This window comes from Marmota monax, unplaced genomic scaffold, assembly GCF_021218885.2.
Source record: "Marmota monax isolate L192 unplaced genomic scaffold, Marmota_monax_Labrador192_F-V1.1 WCK01_AAM20220418_F8-fsc00040, whole genome shotgun sequence".
Classification (NCBI taxonomy): Eukaryota; Metazoa; Chordata; class Mammalia; order Rodentia; family Sciuridae; genus Marmota; species Marmota monax.
In genome coordinates, this window is record NW_026692782.1 from 11639865 (window position 1) to 11665618 (window position 25754).

The window sequence follows — 25754 nt, forward strand, 5'->3', positions numbered from 1 at the left end:
TTTATATATGGAATATAACTGATTCTAATTAGGATCCCATTCTTTTTTTTTTAAGCCTTTTGACTTTTTATTATTCAAAGAAGCTTCATTTTTTTTTTTTATTTAGCTTTCTGACTCTGTGCTTGTGCCTTCAACACTTTCACAACGATTTTCTGTTCCTCAATAAGGAAAGCACGCTTGATCCTATCACGAACACATTTAGCACACATGGAACCACCATAGGCTCTGCTGACATGTTTTTTTGTTTTAGACAATCTCATAAGAACTTTAGGTCTCACAGCACGAACCCCTCTAAGTCTGCCTGGGCACACACCACATGCAGATTTTGGTGCTTTCCCAACCTTCTTTGTATAAAGATAAACAATTCTATTACCAGGGGTTCGAGACAGCCTGGTTTTGTTAGAGGCTGTGTTCTAGGAAAGCCTACGACGGTATGTCAAACTCTGAACCATTCTGAGTGCCTCTAAACCCAGTCCCCGGAAGAGCAGGATCCCATTCTTGTGGTTGTACATGATGTGGAGATTGACTGTGGATTACTCAGATATGAACATAGAAAAGTTATGTCTGAATCATTGTACTGTCTTTCCTATTCCTGTTCCCCTCCCTTCACTTCATTCCCCTTTGTCTAATCCAATGAACTTCTATTCTTTCCCTCCCCTCCTTGTTATGTGTTAACACCCACATATCAGAGAGAACATTTAATCTTTGTTTTTTGGGGGATTGGCTTATTTCACTTAGCATGATAGTCTTCAGATCCATCCATTTACTGGCAAAAGTCATACTTTGATCTTTTCTATTCCACTATTTTCCATTACAACAAAACAAAAACTAAGATCATACCTGTAGTGTCCAAATCAACAGATTTTATAAAGTTTAACTTATTGAGCAGAATCAATGCATCCCAATCTGGTCTATGTTGGTTAATATGAATAAAAGCTGGCCTCATAAATATCACAAATATAATATCTTTAGTAGCCGGGCACTGTGGTGCATTCTTATAATATCTCAGCTCTGGAGGCTGAGACAGGAGGATTGCAAGTTCAAAGCCAGCCTCAGCAAAAACAAGGTGCTAAGAAATTCAGTGAGATCCTGTCTGTAAATAAAATACAAAATAGGGCTGGGAATGTGGCTCAGTGGTCAAGTGCTCCTGAGTTCAATCCCTGGTACCAAAATAAATAAATAAATATATATATATATATATATATATATATATATATATATATATATGCATTTATGCATATGCATGTTTGTAAATATGTATATATTGACAATAGCAATGAACTGCTTTAAGAAGGAAACTGGAGGGTTGTGGATTAGGGATTGGAGTGAGAATTTAATTTTCTTGTAAAAAAAATTTCAAGTATTTAATTTTTTAAAACCACAGGTATATGTTATTTTTTAAAATATATTTGTCCCAAGCACCATCCACAAATCAAAATAGAAATACACACCATGTCTACACACCATGTCTGTGTGTGTGTGTGTGTGTGTCTAACACCAAAAAGACAAAAAGCCTGAGAATAGTTGGGTTCACACTGTAGTTTCAATAACCTGAGAGTGGGTAAGTTATTCAGTATCTTGGGCTCATTTTCCTTTTCTGTTATATAATAATGTTGGCCCATGTGAATGCCTGGGCCTTGGCTTTAGATATTCAAATTTGCCCAGTCATGCTTTGAGTCACCCTCTATCTAGTGGAACATACTGAATTATTAGATATGAGAAAAGCAGGTGACATTGTCATTCATTACAACAGCAACACTCACCAAGCACACATACACACACACCCAATAAAAAAAGAGCAGGCTACTAACTAGGGATTGGGCCTCAACAGCCTAGCAGGGAAAGATCCACATATAAATTAATTATACTCTGCCATGTGATAGGTGTTGCTGAGCAGTTCATAAAAGGCTCCTGGTGCACAGAGGCAGGGGTCTTTACCGCCACCTGGAAGGATGACAAAAGCTTCAGAGAGCGACTGCCTCCATACAGCTTTACCCAGCCCAGGATACCTCCCCTCCTTGCTCTTGAAATCCTATCCTTCCTTGAGGGGCCACAGCCCTCAAGGGTTTAGGTCAAAGAACATATATGCAGCCGTGCTGGGACTTGAACCCAGGTTCATTCTTTTATTTATTCATTTGCTCATTCACCAAATCCTTGCTTTTTTTGTTGGTTTAACACACAAATGAGGTACTTCTTATGTGCTAGGTATACTTCTAAATGCTTTACAAATATGCATTTGATCCTCACTACAAACCCATATGATAAACACTATTATTATCGCTATTTTATAGACAAGGAAACTGAGACACAGAGACATGACATAAAGCACAGCTTAGGAGGCAGCCTAGTGAGTACCATCATTGTCAGGGAAGCTGCCTGAGCCCCACTACAGCACTGCATGGAATGTGGGGCACTGGGTCCCCAAGAATCCAGATGTTGTTCTGTTGTTTGGCTTATCAAGGAATGTAAGCACCCTGCAGTTCCATCTTTTCTCATCGCCACCCTTTCGTTGCACAGCTCTGCCTTTTAGCCCGCCTTTCCTCCAGACATCAGAACTCCCAAGCATCCTTTACTTCTGAGTAGCCCTGTGGGCTACATGCAAATGCCTATGACTTCCAGCAAACAATGATACCCCAGGAGCTCTGAGGGACCCTGATGCTGTCATTTCACCTGTGGGCGTGGGTGAATTCCTTCACCTCTCTGGCAACATGGGCCTGATTAAATTAGACCCTGCCTATGGTAGATGTTGGGGTGCTCTGCTTAGACCCTCTTCGCCAGGCTGGGTACCCATCCTCTGGCTGCTTCTTCCTCTTTTTTAAAAAAATTATTTATTTATTCTAATTAGTTATACATGACAGCAGAATGATTTCAACTCATAGTATACATATAGAGCACAATTTTTCATGTCTCTGGTTGTGCACAAAGTAGAGTCTCACCTTTCATCTCTTCATATATATTGTCCATCTCATTCCACTGTCTTTCCTATCTGCCTCCCCTTCCCTTCCCCTCCCTCTCCTTTGCCCTATCTAAAGTTCTTCCATTCCTCCCATGCTCCCCACTACCCCCAATTATGGATCAGCATCCACATATCAGAGAAACATTCAGCCTTTAGTTTTTTTGTGATTGGCTTACCTCACTTAGCATGATATTCTCCATCCATTTACCTGCAAATGCCATGATTTTATTCTCTTTTATTGCTGAGTAATATTCCATTGTGGATATATACCACAGTTTCTTTATACATTCATCTACTGAAGGGCATCTAGATTGGTTCCACAATTTAGCTATTGTGAATTATGCTGCTATATACATTGATGTGGCTGTGTCAGTGTAGTATGCTGTTTTTAAGTCCTTTGGGTATAAACCGAGGAGTGGGACAGCTGGGTCAAATGGTGGTTACATGCACATCAGATAGAACACTCATCTCTAAGATATATAAAGAACTCAAAAAATTTAACACCCAAAAATAAAATAAAATAACCCAATCACTTGTTGAGGGCCACAGTCGAGTAGGGATGATGCATGGCATTTTTGCCAGAAGTAGTGGTTGAGAGGTGACTCCTGCGAGTTCTCGCGGAGTTTTCAGTTGAGTTCCAGTTGAGCTCTCGCGGGGATTGCAGGAGAGTTCCCATTGGTTGGGGAAGTGCCAGAGGAGGGATATTTCCGGCTGCTGGTTACTGGGGAGCGTGTGTGGAGTGTGCTGGTGGAGTTCAGAAATAAAGTTTGTTCCTGCTTCAGTGGCTCGTGATTTGTGCCCAGCCAGACTGTGGCAAACACTAAATGGCCCAAGGAAATGAACAGACACTTCTCAGAAGATAATATACAATCAATAACAGATAATATACAATCAATCAAGAAATACATGAAAAAATGTTCATCATCTCTAGCAATTAGAGAAATGCAAATCAAAACTACTCTAAGATTTTATCTCACTCCAGTCAGAATGGCAGCTATTAAGAATACAAACAACAATAAGTATTGGTGAGGATCTGGAGGAAGGACCACTCAAACATTAATTTTTCCAAGGGCTTCTTGCATGGAGCCATCAAGTGGCTTGGTATTGTGGCATTTTGTATCCTCCCTTTCTGTTTGTAGCAGGTTATTTATGGTGTTTCTGTAAAAACCACTATGGTCGTTATTTAAATTAAACAAAAGGGGGAAATGTTAGAGTCTGTAAACAAGTCAAAAATAACACCTGGCATTTTGCCAGGGGAATGTTAGAGTTCGTAAACAAGTCTGGATGGTGCCTGGCAAAATGCCTGAGGGAGTGGTTTGAGAAGTAACAAAAACAAGCCATTAAGTGTGGAGATTCCTTATTGGTTGACTGATGTATCTAGTTTATGCTAATTAGATAAGCTGTGTGGAATGTATAAATACTGCTCCTGTCCTGCAATAAACGGCTCCTACTCCTGCTGTATCAACTTAAACAAGTTGTTCGTCACCCCCGGGTTATTTTGCAGCCAGCCGGCCTTCTACACTGGTGGGGCTGCAAATTGGTACAGACAATCTGGAAAGCAGTGTAGAGATTCCTCTGGCTGCTTCTTGAGGGATGGCTACAGATGGCTCTTTGGAGACTCACCTTTGCTTGAATGCCCTAGGAAGTTATGACCACTTCTCCCTTCACTAGGGACAAAGCCTTACCAGTGGGTCTCCAGGTCAGATAGACTTTGCCTCAAGGTGAGGCTGTGTGGTATAACTCATGTTCTGGAGACTGAGGTGAAACCAGACTGAACTTCAAATAATTCTTTTTTTTTTTTTAAGAGAGAGAGAGAATTTTTTAATATTTATTTTTTAGTTTTCAGCGGACACAACATCTTTATTTGTATGTGGTGCTGAGGATCGAACCCAGGGCCGTGCGCATGCCAGGCGAGCGTGCTACTGCTTGAGCCACATCCCCAGCCCTTCAAAGAATTATTTAAATCAGGTTCACTTTATTTTGAGGTCAGGGGTGGCTCCAACTTAAGATTCAAATAGTGAAAATTTCCACTACTATTATTGAATAGTTGTTCCTTTATATTGGTTTGTGATGTTTCCTGAAACTTTTATTTTTAATGATCTTATTTATAATCTTCTAGGTGAATTTGAGCATCAGTTGTATTGCTGGGCCCAATGTATTTCTGATCTTTAGAGGTATGTTCTGTTGATAGAGATGTGAACCCCCGATCGTGTGTGTGTGTGTGTGTGTGTGTGTGTAATACCAGGGATTGAACCCTTTTGAGACAGGTTAAGTTGACCAGGCTGGCCTCTAACTTGAAATTTTCCTGCGTCAGCCTCCCAAGTAGCTGAGATTACAGGCCTGTGTCATTGTGCCCAGCTCTGATTATCTTTCTTTTTTTTCTTTTCTTTCTTTCTTCCTTTCTTACTGAGGATTGAACCCAGAAGCATTGTACCACTAAGCTAAATCCCAGCCCTTTTTGTTTTGAGACAGGGTTTTGGCCAAATTGCAGAAGCTGGCTCCCAACTTTAAATCCTCTAGCCTCAGCCTCACTAGTTGCCTGGCTCTGATTACTTCTCTCTCTTTCTCTCTTTTTTTTCAATATTTATTTTTTTAGTTGTAGTTGGACACAATATCTTTATTAACTTATTTATTTATATATGGTGCTGAGGATCGAACCCAGGGCTGCACACATGCTAGGCAAGTGCTCTACACTGAGCCACAACCCCAGCCCCCTGATTACTTCTTAAATGTAGAACTTCCTCAGACTATCCAAACATTTGTTTCATTTGGAATCCTGAAGGCAAGACCCATGAAAACAGAACCCAATTCTGTATATTCCCTAAAGTTCTTCTACCTCCTGGGGTTACTATGAAGAGTCTTAGGTCAAAACTCCAAGGGATGATTTAGGGTCTAATTCCAGTGTGTATCTCCAGATTTCCTTTTAATTCATAAATCTATGCTAATGGAGATTTAGGCTTAACTCCTACAGTCTTTTAGCAAGGAGCTGTCCAATAAAACTGTTATGATGGAAATGGCCTATTCTACCATGTGCAATAAGGTCACCAGCATACGCTCTTGAAATGAAGCTGGTGCACAAGAGGAACTGAATTATTTAAATTGAACTTAGATTTACATAGCCACATCGGCCGCTGCAGTAACTGGTTTGCCTCTAACCTGCCTGTGCTTCCTTGGATTTCAGTTTCAACATGCAATGAGCATTGCTAAAATCAAAATACTTTTGACTTTGCCAGGTCCTGTATTCAGTAAGAGAAGACAGTTGTAGCAAGATGGTTCGTATTTTATTCTGGGCTTATACTTTAAGAAACAATAAAGTTCAGTTTTTAACCTAGAGTTGAGCCAGACTGTCAAGACTCTCATAGAGACTGCCTATGGTGATGCAAACCGTCCAGAACACTGCAGAACTACAAACAGCATGTGACATACAAGTACTATGTCACTGAATCAAGGGGGAAGGGACCCCTCCAGGTGGGCAGGTGACATACAGAGTTAAGGCAAAGGTCAGTTCCTTTCACCCCTGATGTCTGTCTCTGGAGTCCCAGGGGCGGGCCCCTCCCTCCCCCAACCCCTTTCTCTTGGACGTAGAAAAGAAGGGAAGGGTCCTTGGACCTCAAGTTTGGGTAGGAACTAGGATGGACGCGAAGGTCCATCTTACCATACTAAGTGCACTCAACAAATATGAGAACTTAAACCAGGCGGCTTGGAGATTTGGGTCCAAGCGGGTAAGGATGAAACAGTGGGGGGCAGGGGCCCTGACCGCTCTGCAGGGACGGGGCAGGGGGATCAGGCCGAGGCTGCAGGGTCGCCGGCCGGGGCAAGATGGCCGCGCCTCGCTGGCCTCCCTGCATGGACCTCGGGGCTGCCTTTGGCGTTGGCGCGGGGACAGCGACGAGCGGGAGAAGGGGGCCCGCCGCGGACACAGCGCGGGCCGAGGAGCCCGGCAGACGCCCTGGGAGCCGGGACCCAGCCGGCAGCGCGGAGCAGGCGCGCGCGCGCGTGGTGGCGCGCGCGGCGCGGGGTCGCGCACGCGAGCGGCTGCGGTCGCCCTGGTTGCCTCGCTCCGCCGCGGTCGCCGGCGCTCTCGACGCGGTGGTTCCCGCCAGCCGCGGGCGCCGCAGGAGGGAGCGGCCGGTGCGCCCGCAGCCTGTCGGTGCAGTTGGAGGCCGGTCCTCCCGGTGGCGGCCGTCCGGGTCGGGGCCGGGCTCGGCGGGCTGACGGCCGCGGGAGCGGAGAGCGCCTGAGAGGAAGGCGGCGAGGCGGAGGCGCGCGTCCGGCCGTCTCCGGGAGCCGGGAGGAGGCCGGGGGACCATGTCCAGGAAGCAATTACAATTCTCCACCACCGAGCGCGTCATCAAAGGTGCCAAGCGGGCCAGGCCTTCCTCGGCGACCCTCTGGAAACGGCCCTCGCTGGGCGGCGGCTCGGGCGCCGGGACCCAGGGGCGGCGGGCGGGAGGCGGGGGCCCGGCCGCGCCCACCCGAGCGGGACCCGGAGGGTGCGGAGCGGCCGGCGGGCAGCCCCGGCGTCCTCGGCGGTCCCCGGCGCCCGGACACGGGAGAGGTGCCGCCCAGGTGCCGCGGGGACTGCGCCTACCGCTCCCGGAGGGACGGTGCCTCCTTATTTTTCTTTTACGAAACGGTCCCTCCTTTCTGGTCTCCTGTCCGGGGGCAGCAGGGCTGGTGTGGGCAGGGACTTTCCTGGACTTTTCCAATTAGGATCTTTTAGGGTCAGGTCTTTCTGATCCCTCTCCCTGCCCTCTTTTTTAGGATATATATCGTGTACCTTTGGCCTCCTTTCTCTAGATCATTGCTCTATTGCTAAAGGAAACTTCATATGCTGACACACAGAGAAGTGTGTGTTATCTTTAAAGCGGATTGACAGATGTTAGTCTTTTATATTTCCTTTGACGGTAGAGACTTGGAGAATAATGTTCTCTATTCAGATGCCCACCTTATTAGATTTGTTGTTGTTGTTGTTGTTATAAGAACAAAACAAAAAGTGCTCCTTTCTAAATCTCGCAGGGTTTTATTTTGAAGTCGTTTCTGCCCTTACACTGACAAGACCTGTCAAACATGACCACTAATTCATCTGCTTCTTTTGTCCAGCCTTGAGACTTAAGCCCAGCCCTTTCTCTCTCTCTCTCCTGTTAATAACCGGTTTGAAAACACTAAAAGAAAGGAAAATACTTAGATTAGCTGTGTCAGTGGCCTCTGGATGAAGTGGTTAGCATTACAGCATTATAGAGGAAAACTATTAAAATACTTTTTTTTTTTCATTTTCGTATTGGAGAAAGGAAACTAAGATTGTGACAATAATACATTTTTTTTTAAGGGAAAAGCCTATTGCCCGTTTAGGGAAGGAAAATAGTATCAGTATCATAAATGTTGAATGTTAACACTATCTAATACTTACTAAATATGATAGTATTTTTTGAGACTTATCTGCTCAGTGTTGGATATCATTAGGGATTTAAGTCAATTGTTCATATAACAGCTAAATTATTTCGACCATTTTAATGTAAATCTTCCTAATATCTAACCCATAAGGAGTATATAACTTTCTTTTAAGACTCAGAATATGCTACACATAACCTTTTTTGATGAATCAAGGTCATCATTTTTGTATATTAACTTCTGTGCTATACTGTTAATATGGCTGGTGTGTTCTGATGGGTGTTGGCAGTTTCCTCCTTCACTAAGATGACTCCTCACTACTATACCATTTTAGTGTTTTGTCTGTCTTTATCTTTGCAGTACTGTTCTCTGTCAAATATGTCCTTATTGCCTTCTAATCTGCTACTTCTAAGCCAAAGTGGTCAGGGAAACCAGATAAATCAGAACTGTGTGTCAAGTCAGGATAAATAAGATCTAAGTAAAGCTTAGTGGCAGCCCTCAGACCTTCAGGAATCTCAAAACCTGACTACCATTGTACAGCGTAATTTCTACCATAAAAAAGGAGAATCTTATATGACCCTTTAAGACCCTTAAAGAAGTAAAGTAAAATACAGCACTGAAAGTTTAGGTGGTTGTTATTGCTAGGCATGTTCATACCTAAGTGAACGCCACCCTCATAGTCTAAATAATATAAATTTGTTCTTCAGCCAAATTACCAATTATGTTGTATACTTTTAATACTAATACTATTTTTTTTTTGAGACAGTCTTACTATGTCGTTGTCCAGCTCAGTCTTTAACTCCTGAGCCCAAGTAATCCTCCCATGTAGTTGGGATGACAGTCATGTGTCACCATGCCAGAGCAGGCATATATATATAAATATATATATTATATATATATAATCTCCTGTATATCTTGTATTGCCCAGGTTGTCCTTGAACTCTTAATCCTCTTGCCTCAGCCTCACAAGTAGCTGAGATTACAAGCATGTGCCATTGTGTCTGATTTAGACTATTCTTAAATAAGTGAAACATAAGCATTTTCAGGCCATTAAACATGTGGATTTCTCTCACATATAAAAACTTTAGCATAAGAACTTGACCACAGCTATAGTTGGTAACAATGTTGCTTTTTTTCCCCTCTGGACTTTCCAGAGATTGAAATAGTTGGAAGTTTCTTTTTAAGGATATAAGGTTTGTGCCAGGCATGGTGGCACATACCTATAATTCTAGCTACTCAGGAGGATGAGGCAGGGGTTTGACAAATTTGAGACCCTCTCTCTAAGTAAAAGTGGAAAAAAAAGGGGGGGGGCAGGGTGAGAATGTGATTAGTGGTAAAGTACCCCTGGGTTCATCCCCAGTACCACAAAAAAAAGAAAGGAAAATATAAATAGTTAAGGTCTATTGTATTAGGTACTAAATCCTGATCTCATGTGGTTCTGTCTGGCCAGATTATCTACGTTTATTCACAGCTCAAAAGCTTCTTCAGAGGTGATGCCACACCCCAGTTATTTTTGGTTTTGTTATTTCCTCTTAACTTTAAATTCTGCTTATTTGTTTTGTTTGAGCAAATCTTGGAGGAGAGTAGGTGGGTGGGAGAGATTTGTATTTTAAGTGTCCTTTAAATGAAGCTTTCTGAAACTGAAGGAGGCTAGACTACTAGTCAAAAAAACCTAGGTTTTACTTCTGCTTCTGGACAGGATTTGTGACCTTGGGTCTGTTTGTTTGTTTCTTTTCTTTTTTCTTTTTACCCTACCATGTATTCTTGTATTTACATTAAAAATTTCATCTGTAGGGCTGTGGTTGTGGCTTAGTGCTAAAGTGCTTGCTTAGCACATGTGAGGCACTGGGTTTGATCCTTAGCATCACATAAAAATTAAAAATTAATAAAATAAAGGTATTGTGTCCCTCTATAACAAAAAAAATTTAAAAATTTAATCTGTAATAATATCTTCCCTGTCAAGTGCAGGTCATGCAAATGACATAACTGTTGTGGAAAGCTTAAGGTAAATATTATGAATATGACAGAACTTTGATAACAGACCTCTTACTATGTAAGTGGTTAGTAGAGAAACCATTAATGTTTGAAAAATGTCAGATTAGTAAATGAAATTACATTAAGAAGCCCTTCTTAGGAAATATTAGTTTTACAATATGAAGTGCTCTGGGTGGAGTTGCACTGGTATAATGTGAAGAGACAGATACTCCTGCTTTAGAACGTCCCTGGCTGCTGATTTCTTCTCTGGCTGTTGAAGGTATTCATTTTATGTTTAAAAATTCTTTTTTTTTTAAAGAGAGAGAGAAATTTTCAATTTTTTTTTAGTTCTCGGCAGACACAACATCTTTATTTTATTTTATGTGGTGCTGAGGATTGAACCTAGTGCCCTGCGCAAGCCAGGCGAGCGCGTTACCACTTGAGCCACATCCCCAGCCCTTTAAAAAAATTCTTATGCTTTCACCCATTAAATGTTTTTTTGAGTGCTATTTGCAGTGTGCCCTAGTAGATGCTCATTTGTCTCTTTTGAAAGAGGCTGAAAGGAGGTAGTGTGTACTCATGAGCCCCCACAGCAGCCCACCCCTTGCATTAGGGTATCACTGTGATAGGCAGCAGGCCACAAGCCCTGCTGGGATTCCCCTAGACTGGATTTAGTCATCTGATCCTATCAGAAATAAGAGCAAACATATAAAAAAGAAAAATGAATTTAATGGCAGTTTGGCCAAAACTGAGGAGGACTTGTACCTCCACCTGCCCTAGAGGAACATTACAATTTGTAGAAGCAAAAGTTAGGAAGTACAAATATGTAGATTTAGCCAAGCTGTGCTGGCCAGAGATAGGTTATAATTCCAGGTTTTTTTCAGCTTTTCCTGGCACTGTGCTTCCTGCCGGTGCTTTCTGACCAGTTCCTCAGTTTCCATTCTCAGCATGAGAAAGTTCAGTTGCAGAAAAACAATTTTTAAGGAAAGTGGGGAGACTGAGCTTTTAATTTTAAAGGGGCTCAGATACATTATCATTGGAGCAGAGAACTAGAATCTCAAAAGGTTTGAATTGTGAAATTCTTTCAGTTTGATCCCCGACCACCTACCCCCTGGTTTCCAAATTCCTTTTTCTGTTTGCGGGATATTTTTTTTTCCTTTGACAGTAGATTTATATAAAGGCATTTTATTCCTTTGTACTGAATCTTTTTAGAAGCAATAAGGAAATTCCTGCAGAAATTACAATACTGACATGGGGAATCCATTCTCTTAAGTTTGTCGTTTGGTGGCTGAATAGGGTCTATGACTGAAAGTCAGGCGTCTTTTCAGTAAGCTGCTGGCCCCTTTTGTCTCATTCTCTTGGAATTCAGACAGGCTGTATATTCCCCATGTCCTGTGCTACTACTGACTCCTTAACGTTCTGGCTTTAGGATAAAGTGGCTGTGACTTTCTTAAAAGATGTTTAAGAAGAGTAGTATAGCCATTTCCATGAGTACACACTACCTCCTTTCAGCCTCTAGTATCTATAATTCATTTATTTCCATTGCTCTTGATGCCCTAAAATATTCTTTTCCCTTTTAAAAACAACGTAACCCAATCAATCATAAAATTTGAAAGGCATTAAGGGAAGAAAACAAAGACTTTATATTCCTTACGTCCAGATATAACTGCTTTTAATACTTTTCTACATTTCTATCTGTTGGCATATTTTGAATTTAAAGAAAAATGGATCATACATTTAAAGCTTTTTTTTGGATGTGTGTGGCAGGGGAGTGGTTCTGGGGATTGAACTGAGGGGCACTCAACCACTGAACCACATTTCCAGCCCCATTTTGTATTTTACTTAGAGACAGGGTCTCACTGAGTTGCTTAGGGCCTCACAAAGTTGCTGAGGTTGGCTTTGAACTCTTAATTCTCCTGGCTCAGCCTCCTGAGCCGCTGGGATTACAGGCATGCGCCACCACACCTGGTCCATTTAAAGCTTTTATGATGAAAATATTGCATATTATTTTAGCATAAATTTTTTAATTTTAATTAAATATTTTCTGTGATGGTTTGAAAGTGCTAATACTCATATTTAGTTTTCAGGGCAGCACACTAATAATTTATTAGAATACCAATTCAGAACCATTTTTAAGTATAAATTTTCAATGTCAATACGTGTTATAGTGTATATCCGTTGTATTTGTCAACAACATTTGTTTAACTTACAATTGTAACAAGCTGCTGAACTTTTGAAATATTAGAAATTGATGCTATTTGAGATTCATACATCAAGTAAACTCACAGAGCCCTGAAAGGACTTACGTTTACTAGGGCTTGAACCTGGGGCCTTGTACATGCTAGGCAAGTGCTTTGCCATTGCTGCTGCATGCCCAGCCCCCAATTTTTTTTGGGGGGGGGATGGTACCAGGGATTATTGAATCCATTGAACCCAGGGGCACTTCCTCAGTCCTTTTAAAATATTTTATTTAGAGACATGGTCTCACTGAGTTACTTAGGGCCTTGCTAAATTGCTGAGGCTGGCTTTGAACTCACAATCCTCCTGCCTTAGCTTCCAGAGCTGATGGGGTTACAGGCGCCACTGCTCCAGGCTCCAAACATTCTTAAAAGTTTGTAAAGCATTGAGATTGTGGCAACTCATAAGAGATCTTTTAATAGCTATCGATGATGATAATGATGATGGTGATTACCACAGCAGCTGACATGTATGCAGAACTTCCCCTGTGCTCCTGCTGTACACTTGTAGTTTATTTGACCCAGTAAATTAGGTTTTATTAAACCTCTCGTACAGATAGGCAAACTGAGGCAAAACAAGGTTAATTTGTCCATGGTCATGCAGCTACTAAAAGAATTTGAATCTAGGTATGTCTGACATCAATGTCCACATTCTACAAACCATTACTCTCTATAGCCACCTGGCAGAGGAGAGAAATCTTCTCAGAAATCCTCTTAGCTAACTCATAAACAGGTAGGGAAAAAAGCAAGCTGTGGGACAAGATTCTACACAGAAGTAAGACAAAGAGCCCATTCATTATAAAGCATTCCAGGGATGTACAAGCAGTGACAAAGTGGGTTGGGGATGGGGGTATGAAGTATGAAGGAAGAAAACTTAGTGCAAGGCTGGAGAGGTGTAGCATGCAGGGGGATAAACTCAACTGTTCATCATTGATGGTGATGCAAGGTGCAAGCCTGTTCATCAGTTGAGTTTATCCCCCGGCAGGAAGTGCTCACAAAGATGTCAAGCACAAGAAGGTGATGTAGTTTAGTGGTAAAGCACTTGCTAACATGTGCGAGGCTCTAGGTTTTATCATCAACACCAAAGGGGGAAAAAGTGGTTTTCATGTCTTTTGTTCACACAACATGGTTCTTTTCAAGGGCAATAACTGAATCCTTAGTGCTGAACACAGTACCTGGTGTAAATGGTTAAGTGCATAGAAAATGTTTAAGTAAATGCAGGCATAAGAAACACTTTATAAAGGCTGTAGAAAAGAGCATAGTCTCTGCCAGAGACTATGTTGTGTGGTCTTTGTTATTTATTCTCCTTGCCACAAATTTAAAATGGGAGAGAGAGGACAGGCATGCTGGTATACACCTATAGTTCCAGCTACTAAGGAGGCTGAGGCAGGAGGGTGGCAAATTGGGAGCTAACCTCAGCAATTTAGGGAAAGCCTGTTTCCAAAATAAATAAATAAATAAATAAATAAACAAACAAAAGGCTGGAGATGTAGCCCAGGTGCAGAGCACCCCTGGGTTTAATCTCCAGTACCCAAACAAGCAAATAAGTTATCCTGGGTCTGAGAATATAGTTCAGTGGTAGAGTACCTGCCTAAGTATGCTCAGGTATCTAAATTGATCCCCAGCACCATGGGAAAAACAGTTAATCTTGAATCTTGTGAAATTTGACAGCATATCTGTTTTATTTAAGTTAGCATATGTTAAATGAAGATTTTAAAGTAATATGTTGTACCCAGCAACTTGGGAGAGTGAAGGAGGAGGATTGCAAGTCTGAGGTCAGCCTGAGCATCTTAGCACAATAGTCTCAAATTTTAAAAATAAAAAAAATTAAAAGGCCTGGGGATGTAGTACAGTGGTAGAGTGCCACAGGATTCTTCCCGCCACACACCCAAGTGTTGTATATTTTCCCACCTTAGTTTTGTTAGCTTTGAAAGGATTTAAACCTAAAATACTTAAGGGCCAGGTGTGGTGGTGCATACCTGTCAATCCAGCGTCTCAGGAGGCTGAGGCAGAAGGATCACAATTTCAAAACCAGCCTCAACAACTTAGCAAAGCCCTAAGTAACTCAGCGAGACCTTATCTCTAAATAAAATATATAAAAATGGGGTTGGGGATGTGTTTCAATGTTTAAGTGCTCTGTGTTCAATACCTGGTACCAAAATAATAATAATAATAATAATAATAATAATAATAATAATAATAATAATAAAATACTTACGGTGAAATTTTCCTTTTTTGGCAGCATATGTAGAATTTTTGGAAATCATGTACTCATAAACAAATATTTGATGAATTCCTGTCATTTCTGGTTATACTTAGAAACTTAAATACTGCATGAAATGTATTCACACAGTATAGTATATAATAGCTTCCTAAAAATGTAACAGAAAATTAAACCTATGGAGCTGCCTATGACTAATACCACTAGAAAAAGAGCAGTTGACTAAACTGTAGACCATGTCTGGTGTGAAATATCTGCTCTCACACTCTGTAAATTGATGGTCCTTTAAAGTTTTAAACTTTGTGATCAGTGGCCTAAAGAGATGAGACTTAATTTGTGTTCTTCCAGTGTGGGCACTTAGGTTTTGTTATTCTTATGACCTAGGGCTTTGTGGAAATTTTAAAGTGAAACAGAGTGGTTTTAGTGTATGACTGGAGTAATAAAAGTGGATTTATCCATGGTAGCAAGTTGGTTGTGGATTATTTTATGCAAAATATATGATGTCAGTATAGAAGTTATTGTTTCTGTTGTGTGGAGGCTCCTCAGAGAACTAAAAATAGAACTGCCATATGATCCAGTAATCCCACTGCTGGGCTCTATCCAGAGAAACTGAAAGCAGTGTGCTGAAGGTGTATCTGTGTCCCATGTTCATTGCAGCATTACTCACAGTAGCCAAATTATACAGTCAACCTGAGTGTCCATCAACACTGAGTGTCCAGCACATACATACACAATGGCTAGCATTCAGCTTTAAAAAGGGGGGACATCCTGCCATTTGTGGCAACATGGATGAATCTGGAAGATAAAATATTAAGTGAAATAAGCTAGGCATAGAGAGACAAAAATACTGCTTGATCTCACATATAGAATCTAGTAGAATTGAACTCAAAAGTAGAAAGTAGACTGATGGTTACAAGAGGCCTGGGGGGTGATGAGAGGAATGGGGAGTTGTTAAAAGATACAGAGTTTCAGATAGGAAGAATAGGTTCTGAGGTCTGTCGCACAGCAGAGTGACTATAATTAATACTAATGTGTTTTATATTTCAAAATAAGTAAATTTATCACCACAAAAATGACAGGTAATTGTGGTGATGAGTATGTTAATGAGCTTTTTAGTTTGTTCCATATAATATACATGTATCAAAGCATCATATCCCATAAATATATACAATATGATTTGTCTTTTTTTGTGTGTGTGTGCCAGGGATTGAACCAGGGATGCTTAACCACTGAGCCACATCCCCAGCCCTTTTATATATTTTATTTAGAGATAAGGTCTTGCTAAGTTGCTGGGGCTGGCTTTGAACTTGAGATCCTCCTGAGGTGTTGGGATTACAGGCGTGTGCAACTGTACTCGGCTTATCATATTTTTTTAAAAAGCAAAACCACAAGACAAATAAAAACATTATAAGCAAAATATACCAAACTAGTATTCCATGAAAGAAAATGTGACTTTGTTTCCAACATGACAGATAGCCTAATTTTTAAAAATGGCACTGCACAAAGAAAGTATCTCTTTATGCCGTCTAGGAAAAAATGTTATTGTTTCTGTTGACTGTCACTGAGAGTTGTGATTATTTGGTTGGTTCTAGGAGGGCCATATCCTAGCCTTACTTTGAAAGTGAGCTCCGTGACCATCAAATTGCAGAGGGAATGATTTCAAAGAGCTTGATCAGATCACTGAAATAAAATTACTTGTTCTATTAAGTTATGAAAGTCTGAAAGGCAATATTATTTTCAGCAATAATATTTAATATAACCTCTTCAGCTGTGTTGAACTGGTTCATGATTGGGAAGGCAGGTGAGCAGATTAGGAAATGAGTTTGCAAAAGTAGGGCAGGCTTGCTAGCTTAAAATAGCATGAAAGCAGAGTCATTTGTAGTCAACCGAGGTAGCTATTTAGGTAAACCCTAGTATCCCAGGAGGCTTAGGCCATACAGTCATCTTAAAATAGCAGCTCATAGGCCAGTAACTTTTCAGGCATGTCTTTCATATTTCAGGATTTAAATGGTTATCCCCAACATGGCCTTTTTTTAATGCAGATTTGCATCAGATTTTACTTATATTGCCAGCATATATACATTGTTTACGTAGTGGGTGTATATTATAGCAGTATACTGAGTTGAATTTGATGGTGAAAAGTTGCAGAATTTCTTCAGTGAACTTTAGAAACTGAGTTTTGAAAATTTTATTTTCATGTGGATAATTATAGATTCAGGGATGTTGCAAAGAAATGTACAGGAAGTTTCAAAAAACCCTCCCACAAGCCCCCTTTGGCCACTGCATCAACCTCACATACTATTATAGTACTATAGCAAAACCAAGAAATTGACATTGGCATAATCCAGAGTTTTTTTTTTTCTTATTTTATATCACACAAGCACTCCATTGTGTGTGTGTCTATCCATGCAGTACACATGTATTAGCCTTGCCTTACCAGAACAATCAAAATACCCCACAGTGGGCGGAGGGTGCAGCTCAATTGTAGAGTGCTCAGCTAGCATGCATGATCTTCAGCATCAACAGAAAGAATAAAAAAAAAAGGACACTGAACAGGCTGTCAGCCTAAGACTTCTCTTACATTATTTCCCCTTATAGCCACACCAATACCCTTTGCCCACTAGAAACTAATTTTTATAATTTGGCTTTTGTTTTAAATCATGTGCAGGCCTAGTTTTATTAAGGTTTTGGCTTCTGAGTTAGAAGCCTTGTAAAAGAATTTCTGTTAAAATAAAGGTAATCTAACAGGAACTGACACATGGTAGAATCAAGGTTTGGGAACGTTAACAGATGAATTGTCTTAGAATGATGGTTTTCAGTTCTGGTTACCAAACAAAATTACCTGTGGAGCTCATAAAAAACATGAAGAAAAAAATGGTAACATGGCTCTATTTCCGATCTTGAAAGCTATGTTAAATATAAAAATGCAGTTTAAGCCAGCCTCAGTAATTTAGCAAGGCCCTAAACAATTTAGAGAGACCCTGTCTCAAAATGAAAAACTGAAAAAGGACTTAGCAGTTCAGCACCCCAGAATTAAATCCCCAGTATCACCCCCCTCCACAAACACGTGTACATATATATTTGAAATGAATATGGAAAACTTAAAAGGCTGAGAGGCAGGAGGATCCCAAGTTTGAAGCCAGCCTCAGCAACTAAGGGAGGACCTAAGTAGCTTAGTGAGACCCTGTCTCAAAATAAAATATAAAAAGGGCTGGGGATGTGACTCAGAGGTTAAGCACCCCTGGGTTCAATCCCCAGTACTAAATAAATAAGTAAATAAATATTATTTTTGTATTGGAGTTTGAACCCAGGGGTGCTTAGCCACTGAGTTACAACCCTAGCCCTTTTTATATTTTATTTTGAGATGGTCTTGCCAAGTTGCTCAGGACCTCTCTAGGTTGCTGAGGCTGGCTCCTGCCTCAGCCTCCTGAGCTGCTGGAATTACAGGCATGTGCTACCATGCTCAGCTAAAATATTCTTACACACAGTATTTACTGGAATTTTCTGTTTTCTCCCTTGTAGTATTCCTTTATTTTGATACAGGGGTGGGTGTTTGCTGTAACAAATTCTTTAAAGTGTAGAAGTAGCTTTGGACCTGCCAGAAAACTTACCCCCAGGCTCAAATTCGTACCTTCCTTGATTTCATGTTTGATTCCCCTTATAATTTTCTGTACTTAGTCTTTACCATACAATGTATTATTTCATGTTTCTGTGGGTATACTCTATCTTGTTTTATGTGAATTATTTGCTTACTTAACTAGAGCATAATGTTCTCCAAGGTAAACTCCGCATGTTAAACTTGTATATTTTACACATTACCCCTAGTGTGTGAATATGTGAGCATGTGCTAGGTACAAGATAAATAATTATTTAACTAGAATATAATTATTTCCCTAGTATTTCCCCCTAAGCATTTAAAAATTTTACCTGTATAACCCTTTGTTTGCTCAAGATTCCAAATTTAACTTTTAACAAATATCATTATTCTCCCCGGGTACTATGGAGGTTAGCTATTAAAACCTTAGATCTATTTAGTTATTGAATTTTTTTTCAATTGATAATGTGCAGTCTTTCGGCCTTTAGAAGGATGACACTGAATGACTGGATTGAAATTATAAATCTCCTCAACTGGTGTTAGAGATGAGACTGAAATGTTTGAGTTCCGGAAAGAAACATAAGTTTGTGATTCTACACCAGTCTTTCCTAGCTGTTGTTATTAGGAAAAGAGGAAGGTGGTGTTAATTGTGCTCAGTAGATTTCTTCAGAGTTTGCTGCTTTTAAATCAAATTAAGGAGGTCACCAACCATCCTCTTTAAGTAACTGTTACAAAAATAAACTGTTTCATTGTTATAAAGAAGAGTGCAGTTTTATCTTGTGGCATTATGTTTCACATATTGAAGTTGATACCAAACAGGTAGAGTTAGTGATTTATTATTTTTAGCTTTTTAAAAACAGAACTGCAAGTTTCTTACTATTCCCCAGTGCAATACAGGTGTGAAGTGTGTTGTAATTAGTTTGTTACCAACAGGTTTTGAAATCTTGAATGATTTTGTGTCTGTTTAAGAATTAGAGTAGATTCAGGATTACCTCTAATGACAACTTCACTGTTACTTTGGTGTGTGTATGAGAAAAAGGGAGTTATAGTTAACTAAAATTATACAAAATACATTTGTTTCCATGGTATATCTTGCATATGAATGTTATTTGTTGTGTGTTTTACCTATGTAGTTGTTGTTTGGACTTTAGTGGTCTTTCAGAGAGAGATTGTTTTCATTCTACCCTATGCCATACTACTCTAATTTATAAAGAAAAAGTGTTAATGACTTATATGGTACTATGGTTTGAATGTCTGTGTGACACTCCCAAATTTGCAAGTTGAAATCCTTATCCTCAAGCCATAGGAGTTGGGTCTTGGAGAGATGAAGTATTTATAAATTTCTAAAAGAAAATAGAGGAGAAATATTTGTGATTTTAGGGTAGACACAGTTTTCTTAGGTCCCAAAAAGCATGCATCATAAACATTGGTAATTGGGTTTCATTAAATTAAAATCTTATTCTTCTAAAGATGTTTCATTAAGAAAAGGAAAAAGCAAGCCAGACTGGGAAAAAAATATTACACTATGTATGTCTTATGAAGAACTGATATCCAGAATATATGAGGAACTTACAATTCACTAATAAGTGGAAAACCAGCAAAAATTTTAAAATAGGCAAAAGTTTTAAACAGATAAGTCACAAGTGAAAACATACAAATGGCCAGTAACATACAAGAAGACATTCAAAATCATTAACTATTGGGGAAATGAGATGCTACTACATAACTAAGAGAATGACTGAAATTAAAAGACACTGACCAAGTTCTGGCAGGGATATATAAGTGACTGGAACACTGCTGTTAGAAATGTAAAATTGTGAAACTGCTTTAGAAAATTGGCAGTTTCATAGTATGTTAATTATACACTTCCCCATACTACCCTGGCATTCTACTCCTAGGTATTTACCCAAGAGAAATGAAAACACAAGATTCATACACAGATGTTTATAGCGTGTTTAGTTACAATAGCTCAAGTCAGGAAATACCCAGTAGGTAAATGGAAAATCTTAATATGGTATATACTCACAATGGAATACTGCTTGGCAAATAAAAAGATACAAACCGATTGACTCATGCAAGGTATGGATAAATCACAAAATCATTATGCTCAGTAAAAAAAGCCAGACACATACTGCATAGTTCATTAATGTAAAACTTTAGAAAGTGCAAATGAATCTGCACTGATAAAAAGCAAACCAATGATTATTGTCTAGATCTTTTCATGGTGGTGGAAATGTTTCTTACCTTGATTGGAGTAATAGTTTAACAAATGTAAACATGTCAGAGCTTATCAAATTCAGCATGTCGGTGGGTGCAGCATATAGTCCCTAAATAAACCCTACTTTAAAAAAGTTGTGACCGTGGTCGGCCTGAGGAAAGAGAACCTGTGTTCCATTTGTGTACAATATGTCAAAATACATTCTACTGTCGTGTATAAATAACAAGAACAAATTAAAAAATAAAAAACAAAAAGCTGTGGAGGCTGAACTATAAAATTCTGGACTTCATGCAGATGATTTACTTTGGCTAAAAAGAGGTTGCAGGGACTGGCAGTGTAGCTCAGTGACATTGTGCTTGCCTAGCATATGTGAGACCCAGGGTTCAATCCCCAGTGCTGCAAACAATAAAATAAAGTAAAATAAAATAAATTAATTAAAAAGTTGCAGCACTTTCAATTCAAGTTGGAGATCTGGTCAGGGTTTGGCTAGAATCTATAGTTTGGGTGAGTTATTTGAATATATTGTCAGTGTTTTTTTTCTTTAGTCCATGTGAATCCCTGAGAAGTTGGTGTTAGATTATTTTATTTTATGGTGTTGGAACCTTTGTGTCTAGGAGAGCTGGTATTTTTTAAAAGATTTTAGCTTAGAAAGTCTGCAGTATACTTTGTGGTTTGGTTTGGTTCTGTTTATCTGTTTTGCAAGCAGTATTTTTCTGAGCATTTGTGAGCAATCTGTAGTTTCTGTTTCAATTCTCAGCCTCTGCTTCTGATCATTCTTCAGCTAAATTGGAGGATTTACCATTTAGGGGAGTTGATGAAGCAAGCTTTGAATCATTATTTGATAGGTTGTAAATGTTTATCAAGCTTTCAGTGCTAGATATTTTGACATTTAAAGCACTGGGCCATTTTGTTCTTTTTCTTAAATGTCTTAGATGATCATTTATTGCATTGATTGGTATAACGACTCTGGAGGTAACACACTACAAGTCTGCAACAGACAAAAACTCAGACAAAAATTATTATTAAAGTTTGAAATAATGTCCCATATATCTCAAAATCCATTTGAATCTTCCTTTAGTAACCAAATACATATTTTTTTAAATTTTGAAAATGGATTGTTCACATTTGCAAGAGTGTGAATTACATCCAATATTTGGTAATTGTCATGAGTAAAGGTCTTGATATATATACTAGAATAAAGGAAGGGGTCTTTATTGACAGTCTAGACCAGCGACTCTTGGACCACTGGAGAAAAAAGAAAATAACCAAGAGGATAAAAGATAAAGTCATCCAAAGTACATGGTAATCAGTAGCATTTTCCATTTGGGAGGTTCTGATTTGTTCAGGTGATCTTGGATGTAAATAGTTTGTTCGCTGTATGTTCTGCTTCTGGACCAAAACAATTCTAGAAATCCTGACTCAGCTACAGTGTCTCTTCATAATAATGATGTGAGCAATACATGAATAATTTACTGTCTGTAGAATCAGTAATTATGAAAGCATGATACAAATATTTACAGAAGTTCTTTTGATATGTCATCCACAAGACTCAATTACTGATGTTTAGCTGGGAACTTCAGGTGAATGTAAGAAAGAAGCAGAAACCACTTAGGGTTGATGAGACTGTAGGCTTAGGTTAATTTATTATATTAACTGGCATTGTCAGATGAAAGAGTGGAACCTCCTATTATAGTAAAGTACATAATCAGTTTTATAAGGATTTAAGTCACTGATTATCCTGAAGTGAGGACACTAACACACGTACAGGCTTTCCATTTATTTATCCTATAAAGTGTATTATGAACTTCATCAGTACAAAGCCTATTTAAACCAAGAGATAAAAATATTTTTACAGTCAGCCTTTATACATGAATGTATATTTTCTTTAATCTGAAAGACACCCAAGTGTTGAAGCACAGTTTATTTATTATTATTGTTATCTACCTACCTACCTATTTATTTATTTATTTATTTTAGACACAGGGTTTCACTATGTTGCCCAGGCTGATGTGCAACTGAGGCAGGAGGATCCCAAGTTTGAGATCAGCCTCAGTAACTTAGTGAGACCTGTCTCAAAATAAAAGTTTTAAAAATGGGCTGGGGATGTAACTAAGTGATAGAGTGCCCCTGAATTAGATCCCCAGTACCAGAAAAAACAAAAATAAATAAAAAAATTTGTCAATGTTTAAAGTTCTCTAAGAGGCCATTTGTAGGTTTTGATTTTTCCTTGGTGAAATCACGCCATTTGTTGAATTGTACTCATAATCATAAAATATGAAGAAAGTGGGCAGGAGAGGCCCCCAAGAGACACAGACTGAGAAAACTTCACATGACTTACAGTAGGAAGTAGATGTATGTAATCACACATCTTTAAAAGACACAATGTGACACCAAAGACCAGCTGTCATTAACTAAGAGCAGCTCCAGACAGACAGAACTGAACAAAACATTTCTTAGGATTATAAGGACTAAGGCAAAGTTTGCCCTAAGACAGATCTCTGAGATCTGAACTTGCCAGCCTGTGGGGATGGACTTACTAGGCTCATGTCTGTCCTGTCTTTGTGAACTTCCTTTTCATTATGGAGAAGCCAGATTTCACTCAAGAACAAAGCAGTCTGATAAGACTTGAAAAAGTCAGGGGACTCAGCATCACCTTGATGCTCACTGCTCAACAGAAGTATCCTGCTCACTCATTATCACAGGCAGGGTCATCCTGAGCAGGGTGCTCAAGTGGTCTTGATTATGCACAGGACTTTGTAAATGTGGGTCTCACCAGAAGCAAGGGGCATGGCTGAATCTTAGTGGAAATTCCAGTTGTGAAAGCCCACTGACCAAACACCAGGAAGGATGTATTTGTACTTTTTTTAAAAAGTTAGGTTTGGGGCTAGGGTTGTGGCTCAATAGTAGAGTGCTTGCCTTGCATGTGTGAGGCCCTGGGTTCAATCCTCAGCAACACATATAAATAAACAAATAAAATAAAGGTATTGTGTCCATCAACAACTAAAAATATATTTTTTAAAAAGTTAGGTTTATTTAATTTGTTTCAATAAGCAGAGGAACCTAGTGGTCTCTCAAAAGGGGAAGCAGTTAGGAAACATTGGGCACTGTTAGATTAGTGACAGTTAACGATTTTAGCTGGAAGTTGGTAATCTGGGAAAGCATCACTTAGAATTTGTAAACTAGGTGAGTTGTTAAAACTCATAAAGCTCTAATGTTAGATCAGATCTAATGTCTGTGCCGAGTTACTGTTAAATTAATTTGCCTGAAGTCTTTTTGGAATATGTGGATCTGAAGGATCTAGTTTTGAGTTTAGATAGTCTGTGATGCATTGTGGTTTGGTTTGCTTAGTTTATCTCTTTTATGAGTCAGAGTACTCATAAGTTGTGGTTTCTCTTTCAATTGTAAGTGAGGCAGTCAGTGTTACTTTCTTGTATGTACCAAAAGTGCATTTGTGTGAGGGGTATTGCAGTGGTAGAGCATGTGCTTAGCATGCATGAGGCTCTGGGTTCAAACCCTGGTACCAAAAAAAAAGATGGAATGACAATTGTAATTGAGATCAAAGTGCCTGCCAAGCTGAGTTTTCATCCTGATCCCTGGTGAAGGACCTCCCTCTAGGCTCATTTAGGTTATTGGCAGAATTTAATTCCTTGTAGTGGCAGAAATGAAGTCCTTATTTTGCTGTGGGTTGATTGGGAGCCACTTTCATTTCTTAGAGGCTGCTTGCATTCCTTGTTTTGTGGCCCCTTCTGTCTTTAAGCCAGTAATGGCAAACTCGTACATCAAACCCCTCCATGCTGCAGATCTCTTAACCCCTAAATGGCCTTTAGGTCCAAATTTAAAGGTCTTGTGAAATCAGGTCAGGTCTACCTGCACAGGCTGATTTGGGACCTTCATTACATCTACAGGTTTCCTTCATGGCAATGTTTCTTTCATGGGCTGGGGACTGAACCCATAGCCTCACATATGATAGGCAAGTGCTCTATCACTGAGCTGCATCCTCAGCTCAAGGCAGTGTTTGATGGAAGAACTGGGAGAGGGTGCATGTGCACCAGGGCCAAGAATCTTAGGGGACCTACCTCCCAATCTCTATAGCATTTTAAAACTGTTTTTAAGCATAAGCCACAGAATTTCCTCTGTGTTATCTTATTAACTCTTGTTTGTTTGTTTTTGTAAGTGTAGTTTAAATTTGATGTTAACTTTTTGAATGTTAGTGGTTAGAGTTGGTCTGTGTTGTAGCTATTGATTTGAGAAATGATATATTTGCTTAAGTATAAAACTGATTAACATAGGGAAAGTCATTCCCGGGGGGATTGCCTATTTTTTTCCCCTTTGGCATCTGTTACTTTTAATAAAGTTTATAAAAACTTGGAAAAATTGGAATTAAGCAAAGAAAAATGGAAAATATAATGCCATTGGCAGTCCAAACACCCTTGCTTATAATTTCCTAATTTTACAGTTTTTATTATTTACTTAGAATATCATTATGATCATATAGAACACACATAATGATATATGCTGAGTTCTTAAATATATAAATGTATTTTCCCTGATTATAAAAGGAATATAGAGTCACTGGAGAAAAGTTGAAAAACAGGAAAATAGAAAAAAATAATTTAGAATCTTGCATTAACACCTAGGTGTATTTCCTTGCTGTATTTTCTAATGCATTTTTTAGTTGTGACTTAAGTCATACTATATGGGTTTATTTGTAAGTAGAGTTAACACTGGAATACTAATAGATTTTAAATATGAGGTATTTGGCATATTACTTATCACCTAATAGATTTTTTTTTCTTTTTTCTTTTTGGACCAGGGAATGAACCCAGAGGCACTTAACCATTGAACCATATCCCCCTCCTTTTTTTGTATTTTATTTAGAGACAGGGTCTCTCACTGAGTTGCTTAGTGTCTTGCTTTTTTCCTTTTTAATTTTTTGGTTGTTGATAGAACTTCATTTTATTTATTTATATGTAGTACTCAGAATCAAACCCAGTGCCTCACACATGCCAGGCAAGTGCTACCGTTGAGCCATAGCCCCAACCCCTAGTGTCTTGCTTTTGATGAGGATGGCTTTGAACTTTTGTTTCTCCTGCCTCAGCCTCCTGAGCAGCTGTGATTATAGGCTTGAACCATGGTGCCCAGCAGGGAGTATATCTTCTTTA

The 25754-nt window shown here is 39.3% G+C and overlaps 1 protein-coding gene and 1 pseudogene across 2 annotated transcripts in view; one reads left to right on the forward strand and one right to left on the reverse strand.

Annotated features, from left to right (window-relative positions):
• Window positions 1-94: 94 nt before the first annotated feature.
• On the reverse strand, window positions 95-452 carry LOC124094751 (large ribosomal subunit protein eL34-like; annotated as a pseudogene).
• Window positions 453-7018: 6566 nt separating this feature from the next.
• The window catches only part of Ppp3cc (protein phosphatase 3 catalytic subunit gamma), a 72278-nt gene continuing 53542 nt past the window's right edge, over window positions 7019-25754 (forward strand). The window contains exon 1 of one of the 2 annotated variants that reach the window (XM_046447681.2): window positions 7019-7313. In XM_046447681.2, the coding sequence (XP_046303637.1) occupies window positions 7265-7313 (49 nt within the window). In that variant the 5' untranslated portion in view covers window positions 7019-7264. The remainder of the gene's footprint in view (window positions 7314-25754) is intronic. The other variant, XM_046447680.2, reaches the window with a different exon arrangement.